General features: G+C 37.5%; 2 protein-coding genes across 2 annotated transcripts in view; both read right to left on the reverse strand.

The window, feature by feature from the left end:
* The window catches only part of LOC145483989 (uncharacterized), a 301,335-nt gene that overhangs the window by 55,099 nt on the left and 237,875 nt on the right, over positions 1 to 8,361 (reverse strand). The gene's annotated exons all lie outside the window — the stretch shown is intronic.
* On the reverse strand, positions 5,339 to 7,393 carry LOC145483990 (tumor necrosis factor-like). Its single transcript, XM_081462584.1, has 5 exons — positions 7,243 to 7,393; positions 6,648 to 6,722; positions 6,465 to 6,518; positions 6,278 to 6,347; positions 5,339 to 5,915 (listed from the first exon to the last, which is right to left on the reverse strand). The coding sequence occupies exons 1-5, from the start codon at positions 7,336 to 7,338 to the stop codon at positions 5,566 to 5,568; spliced, it is 645 nt and encodes a 214-aa protein (XP_081318710.1). The 5' UTR covers positions 7,339 to 7,393; the 3' UTR covers positions 5,339 to 5,565.

An 8,361-nucleotide genomic window follows, 5' to 3' on the forward strand; every position in this document is an offset into this window, starting at 1 on the left:
TGTCAAAATTATCTAAAAACTCAATCCGGAACACAGCGATAAATTTCAAATAGAATGTCGAAAAATTTGCATCCACACTGTTTTGTTTCCAGAACCAAAAGTAAGGCAAAGAAGACTGAAATGCGCCAAAATATTATCAAAAACTCCTGTGGAAAACTACTCCTTGAGCGAAGTAAAACACTCTTATTTGCATCGGGCATATTTAATGAGCTTTCTCGCCTTCTTCTTTCTGCCCTCGAAACTTGCCTAAATTCGTTTCAAAACTCTACTCCTTTTCTCTCGAAGAAATTATACTAATGAAAGCGTAGATATGCCACACCCATTCAATCCACCCATTTAATCTTGAACTAAACTTGAAAAGTTTTCTCCACTCGTCATAAATATTTTCAGCCGGGTGAAATCACCATCCTGCGCTCTGATCAGTTTTGATTGGTTTAGCGCGAGCATGCGCAGACAATTCTTCCTGGACTCTCTCTCCGAGAGCGTAGCGTTGCATGACAGAGAAAGGGGCCAGAACTGGACTAGCTTTCCACCAATACGGTCCAGAGATAGTTTGTTTGATAATAGATTTATTACATGAGTGAAATGTTTATTTTCGTCTTGATATTTTTATCCAAGTGAGCTGTAAACTGTGTAAACGACATTTCTGATGTAGTTTACAACGAGAAACCGAGGGAACTAAGCAGCAATGATTGGGGCGTCTAATCAGCGAGGGTCGCGCGTCATGGGTAAACAGTGCGGGTCGCGGGTAAGTTTTCGCGCGGTCACGGGTTAATTGTCACGGATCGCAGTTTAATCGTCGATTTTGCCCCAGTAGCTCCAACCATTTTTATTCGTAGCTAAAAACGCGGACATCTTGTCGATTCATGCTTTAAGCAGAACGTGGCCAGCTTCGACTTGCAACGATCGACCGAGCCAACAAGGTCCAAGAAAGAGCTGCGTTATTTCTTTCTTTTAAAATCTCCCGAATTAACTTTTTCAAGAACGTTTGACTGCGTACAGGTCTTTTTAGCTTTACACACTTCCTCATCATTTATAACAAGCAGAAGCTATAAAGAGGAAATCGTGACACAATTTAAATGGGCTAGTATTGAAGTAACTAAACTGATAACTCCGACTGGCATTGAAAATATTCTAGGAAGGGTCAATATCGTTTCCATTATTCAATCAAGTCTTGAAATACGTTCCAGCTGGCCTTTTTGTGTAAATATATAATGGCTAGGTGAATAAACTAGACAAACTAACCTCAAGCATCCGCTCGGCAGAATGTCTGTCGATGAAGAAGCTAAGTCTTTTCGCGCGTCGAGCCAAAAAAACAGGTGTTAAAATATTATTGAAGATAGGTCTAACAAAGATCATCCTTTATTGGTTTATGGAAAACTTTATTTCAGGTTTTTGGCTTATAATTATCTTTTGCGTGACCCGCACTGTTTACCCGAGACCTGCGAAGTTTACCCGCGACCCGCGCGGATCAGACACGATCTGCGCAATGAATTCCTAGAATTTAGGTCATTTCGATGTGGGAATGTATCAATATTGACAGGTTAATGGTTTTTGAGGACTTTGAGAGAGTTATATAGTGCTCGAGCTCAGCACTAACTTATGAATAGCCCGAAAGTAATTTTTATACCAGGTTTTAAAATGGCATTTCCCCTTTCGAAAGGTCTAAATCTTGAATGAGTCACTGTTTTAATTTTCTCTTGAAAAAGTGTCAAGAGAAAGAAATTTTGAGGAAACGGATTTGGGGGATTTTCATCCGTTCGCTTGGATCTTGAAAATTTAACCACAGAAGTATAATTATACTTCTAAACCTCTCAACGGCGCATTTCTGGGCTCAAACTAGGATATTGTGTGACATAGATTGAACAGAGCGAAGTTTCAGAATGTATAAGTCACTATTTTGTGACTTTGCTTTGCAGGACACCTGTTTGTAAATATTTTGGTAGGTTAATTTATATTAGCGAAAAAAAGGGCTACCATGGGCTATCCCTGAAGAAATTAGGGAGTTTAACAAGCTACGACGGCGACGCCGAGGAAAACGTCGATTAAAAAATGAATTTATATTTTACCTATGAATCTCGCGACACTCTTAAGTCATTTACTTTGTTTATGACTGTCAAAACTATCACGAAGCTGAATCTGGGACACAGGTAAATTTGAAATAGAAATTTAAAAAATTAGCCGTTGTGGTTCACGTTGTTCAGACAACGCGGAATTTGGCCATTTCACGTTCTTGTTTGGCAGGGGACGACAAAGAAATGTACCAAGAATCATAATGCACGTGCACAGCCATTGTTCTGCTCATTAAACCTTTTGTTTACTGAGCGACGTTCCCGTTGCCGTTGCCGTCGTGGCTTTCTTAAGAGCATAAATCTGAAAATATCGAGAATCGGCCGACAGAAGCGAAATAATTGATTTTTTCTTATTTGACCAAAAGAAACCATTTGGTTAACTGTTTTCGGAAATGACATCAAAAGGTTCGATTTCCTTTTCTTTCTTCAAAATTTACAAAACTTGAAAATTCGGCCACAGGGCCTTCAGCGGCGGCCATGAGACTTGGAATTTGGCACATGTTTAACATACTCGTATGGACGTACCAAACGTTTTCGTAACATGTCCTTTACACAGTTTGTGGGGCATCTCTTAAACTTTACTCAGGACTAAATTTTGTTTAAAAATGTTTTTTTCTACAAAATAGTTAACCTTCGGAAGCTGAACCATTTACTGACCTAAAGTGATAAGGCTAATATTAGCAAATTTTGAACTTGTCAAATGCTGTCTGTTATATTACAGTTAGGTAAATAAATATAACCAAATAAAAGCAGGTTCTTTATTCTACTCGCCTGGGAAAAATTACAGGTGGCCCGTAAAAACTGTTCCGTTGAGAGAATTTTCTGTGAGGTCACTTTGACACATATCTCACTTAATTATTCAATCGTTAATCATTGCGCAATTGTTATTATTTCCGACTATTTTTTATTTTTTTTATTTTATACATTCCCACTAAATCTTTGAAGGTAAAGAATTCAAATAAATCCAAGATAAGAAGTTCAAACAAGTTTTTACAACTCAGCTTATCTATAGACCAGTCTGTTTGTTTTTTCAATAGCACTAGTACTTTATCATGAATCACGCAAACTATTTCGCACGGTAGCGAACTTGACTATGGCTTCGATGGATCCTTTTTGACATGGATCTTATGCATTCTAACTAATAATTTTGTTTTAACGAGTACATATAGCCACTTAAGTAATCGAAATACAAAATTTGTGATACGTGAAAGGGATATCTTTAAACATAGACAACAACTATAATTAAATTAAACTAGGAACGTCACGTTAAACTTTACAGTATCACTACCACTACTAAACACTTGCCTGCTTTGTAGTACTATTTTTATATGCAAAATTTCCATTCACGAAAAAGCTTGAGATAAGGTATATTCCAGAATCGGCGTATATTAGTAAGACGTTATTTATGTTTCTTACTTTATGATTAAATATTTCACTCGAGCTTCGGAATAAACTCAGTAGACATCATTAAATTAAACGGAAATCCTTGAGAACGTTAATTAACAGATTCATTCCTAGCTTAGCCTAATCACTTTAGGTCAGTAAATGGTTCAGCTTCCGAAGGTTTGCTATTTTGTAGAAAAAAAACATTTTTAAACAAAATTTAGTCCCGAGAAAAGTTTAAGAGATGCCCCACAAACTGTGTAAAGGACATGTTACGAAAACGTTTGGTACGTCCATACGAGTATGTTAAACATGTGCCAAATTTCAAGTCTCATGGCCGCCGCTAAAGGCCCTGTGGCCGAATTTTCAAGTTTTGCAAATTTTGAAGAAAAGAAAAGGAAATCGAACCTTTTGATGTCATTTCCGAAAACAGTTAACCAAATGGGTTCTTTTGGTCAAATAAGAAAAAATCAATTATTTCGCCTGTCGGCCGATTCTCGATATTTTCGGATTTACGCTCTTAAACTCTCTATTACGAAGAATTTTTATTTGACCAGGATAGAGGACACGCATGAAAATCAGTTAAAGCTGATGTGACTTCCTCTCTAAATATTGTAATTATTTATTTATTATTTATTTCATTTATTTATTCAACATGTGCCACGTATTTCGATTTCGCTCGGTCATAGTGAGCAATTCACATTATCAGTCCCGCAATTTCAAAGGAAAATGGCGCGTTGTGTTTTATCATTGATCAGATTTCGAGAGCAGTAGTGGGTAGGAGGACTGATTCATTTCTCTGTTTATTCTGTTTAAGAAAGATTGTAGATGTTCAGATGATTAGATAAATGACACAAAGTTACTTGGAGATGAAAATAAGTTTTCAAGGCCATTTTTAACGCGGAGTTAAACATTTTCAGCATTTTACTGGAAAAGTGTACTAAAATTCTCCGGCAGCGATCACTTTCCACTGCAGCAACTGAATATTGAAAAGAGAGAGTGTCAGTAAGTTAGACTGAAAAAAAATGACGATATGGGCTGGAAAATAGGCAAAGAAAAGTGGAAAGTGAGAAGTGGAACAGGGAAAAAGTTTAATCGCTTCATTGCTACACACGCATTTTGTCTTCTGGGAGTGAATAAAGTAGTTGACAGAAACTCGATCACAATTGCGATCTTCAGTGTGACTCGAATTTGTTCTGGAGAGTTATGACTCAAGTAAAATCAGTGACTTTTCTTCAAATATGATTTTCCTCTAGGGTTTTGCTTTCAAGGCCCTATTTCCCTTGTAGGGAAAAAAAACATGATGATAGTGAGAGTTTTGCTTTAAATCACCTTTCAAACAGTGATTCTTCTTGGATTGAGCCAGCTAGTGGATGCATGCAAATTAATTGAAAATACTTAATATTTTCCAAAGATTCTCTTTATTCGTATTCTTGCAATGTGCGTTGCTAACTGGCAAGGGCAGAAGCGGAGAGGAAAGAGGAAACAGTTCTTCTGTCCAGTGTTTTTTTTAAGGTAGAAAAGCTGTGAATATGTACCCGATATTGTGCCGCTCACTGTACGAGTACTCGGAGATAAATACAGATACAGTATATCCCCAATATATTTGTGAAAAGGAGTAATGCAAGTTCGCAGCAAAAAGATTTCAATCAGATCAAGCTTGTTATAACACCCAAATGTTATAAGTGAAATAATTGACGTGAAATGGACGCCAGGAGGCAGAAAATTCAGAGTTTTATGTTCCTTATAAGAGAGAGGATATAGAGGTCAAAAAAATACCGACTGAAGATGACAGAAAAACGAATTGTTTTCAAAAATTAGAGATTGAATTATGAATAGGCTATTTAAAACGATCCAATTGCTAGTTAACAGTAAAGAAGGGAGAATATTATTCACAGTTTTCGCTGCGCTTTGTCAGTTACAAAGTATATTCTGCATTTTTGAAACAACACACAAAGATATCTCGCACCATCCTCTTTTTTTTTATTTTGATTCAACATTTTTTAAAATTAGAACCATCTAGCCACTAAGATAACACCTTGAGAGCAACTGTGTCTCATTAATCAGCGTAATTACGGAGGATATGGCGCACTCTTCTGACGTGCCATGCTCAAATCAAAAACGCGCCAAAAAAGCTATGAATAGAATCCATGTAGACTTTGGCGGAATTAACGGGCCATGACGATACAAACAACGTGATTACGTCACCAGCCTTGAGGTTGAACACCAAGCCTGTGTACAAAGCACCGGAATTATCTGCTTTTGCTGCTTTCACTGGTGGTTGAACCAAAGCAACGACATTGTTGTTCACACGAATAACGGTTCTTCCATTGTTTTTGTAGTACATTTGTGCGTAGATGTAGTACCGTCCAGGGGTGGGCACAGTCAGTTTTCCGTCGTGGTACTTCATGCCGCCTGCTAGGTGACTGTGTGGAGCACTGACAGACCAGTCCTTTATAACTGCAAGGGAATTATGCAAACCCTCTCCCTCAATACTAGAATTGTTCTTCTATATGAGAAAAATTCCCCACCCTCTACCAGTCAGATGTAAAGTGTCTTAAAATTGGAAATCTTCAGTACTCTGCTTACAGTCAAGAATTATTTACCCTCTAAGCTCCTCAACGCAAACGTGCTGTTAGAAATTGCTACCAGCGACATTTTTTAATTTTTTAGAAAGGATCCTGAAGGATCTTTCTGAGGTTTCATTCAGATCACCAGTGGAACTGCAATCAAATTCAAGAAGAAACCTGAAGAAGCAAGATATCTAGCTAGAGTTTTGATCTGTGCTAAATACCGTTAAAATTTCCATCAAGTGTAAATACCTGTGTTGGCTTGATAAGTCACATCTCCTTTATTGATCGCCTCGATGTGAGCTGACGGTTTGTTTGGATCCTATTTTGAGAACAAAAAAGGAAAAGAAAAACATTAGTATTGTCAATAAATCGATGGATCGAAATTGGCGAAGATTATCGTGTCCCAGCCGAAAGTAGAAAGTTTATAGCTATTTACCTGTATGTTGCATTTGCAGGGTGTTCCTGAATCTCCTTTCTCGCCCTTTTCACCCTAAAAAATACTCCATTTTAGAGCCAATGCATTATCAAAGAGTCTCAGTCATAATAACCACTGAGGCGCTGAGTGTTCTTTGCCGATCCAACGAACTAACACAGAGAAAGTGACATTTTCTGGGCTTACCTTCAGTCCCGTACCTCCGTTCAGACCGTTCAAGTTGATGTTGATGGGAATACCCGGAGTTCCGCCGCAAACATTCTACGAAACATAGACAAATTTTCAAAATCAAACACTGGGATGGCAGACAAAGGTCCATTTGATCCTAATACAGTACCACGAACTAAACGTTACTACGGCGAACACAAAGAAAGTGCGCTCCTTGCATGGAACAAAGATCGACATCAGGGATTTTTAAATTTAGTGTGCTCATATTAATGGTAGTTTTCATTCTTCGAAACAGCTACACAATCTGCATGACGAATTACAGAGGTGGAAGAATTTCATTTAATAACGAACATCTTTTATTATAAGTTACTGAATAGAGATATTTAAAAAATAGCGCTTTTTACCAAAATTAACTTATTTTCTGAAAATTCATTGTAATTCGGGGTTGCTTAATGCTTGACTGACATAAAATACAGTGGCTTTTGAATTATTTTACGATCTACCGTAAGTTCAATGCCTAACGGAGTCACAAGTTTCCACAGTGTTCAGTGGTACGGAGCAAGGTTGAAGTGCCGGAAGGAGTTTTTGAAACAACATAAAACCATTATCGTACCTTCTTCCCCGTTGTATTTTGCGCTCGACAGATGCAAAAGCTGGTATAAAGCAAGAGAGAAAAAATCAAAATGAACTTCATGTCAACTTTAGCCATGGCTCAGTCTTTGACTTCAGTGATAATGGAACTAGAACACTAAGTGCAGCGACTACAGCTCGACTATGGCTCAATTAATTGTTTACATAGCGCAGGTAAAAACAAGAACAGTGTTTGCTACCATATGAAGCTATATGGGCGTAATCAGCTCTCCGTCTTTACCGCTAGTATTCGAAAACTTGAATATCCTTCGTTTTGAAGAAGAAGGTTAACATTTTTCAATATTTTTAGACAGATGTTCGACACGACACTGCCAGGAAAAGTCGATAAGCTCTCCGGATTCCTATAGCTTTTTCATTTATGACATTAAAGTTGCGAAGCCAGAATCAAACATGTTCATTAGCATGCATATTAAGCCGACAGTTCTTCACTTCAAGCATTGTGCTGATAAATAAATATTAACTTAAATTTGAAATGAGCTTGTAAAAACGAATGAAAATAAATAAATCACGCGGAAATACAAGGTGAGAACAGGCAATGAAAGCTATTGTGAGTATGATAGATTTTGACAATTCTTTTTTGCAAAACATGAGCCGTGCATATAATTAGCAAGACTTACTTTCCTTTCAGCTGAAAGTATTTTTTTGTTTGTTTGTTTTCTAGCCGTGTATTAAAAAACCAAGTTTTGCTTCAACTGTAAACGACAGACTTGATGTCCCCCTTATTTCATAACCGGTTGATACGCTAGGAAATGTTTAGTTGTCCGGCATTTCTTTTCGGTGGAAGAAGCACGGTACCAGTCTCAATACCTCTAAATTAACCCACAATCAACACAATTTTCGATGTTCTTGATTGTGTCACCCGCATCTGAAAGTTAACCCTCTCTTAGACCAACATACACAATTTTCCATACCCTTCTCAGACCTGGCTGTCTGCATAAGGGCAATCGCATTTTAGTGTGTCGAATAGTATTTTTTGGTTGACTTAGTTTTCTTTGATAGGGCGATGAAACTTGAAAAACACTATACAAAACACGTTTGCGAATATTGTTTTTCCGGGTCAGGCTGAATATTCTTATTTTTC

The sequence above is a fragment of the Orbicella franksi genome, chromosome 4 (assembly GCF_964199315.1).
Source record: "Orbicella franksi chromosome 4, jaOrbFran1.1, whole genome shotgun sequence".
Classification (NCBI taxonomy): Eukaryota; Metazoa; Cnidaria; class Anthozoa; order Scleractinia; family Merulinidae; genus Orbicella; species Orbicella franksi.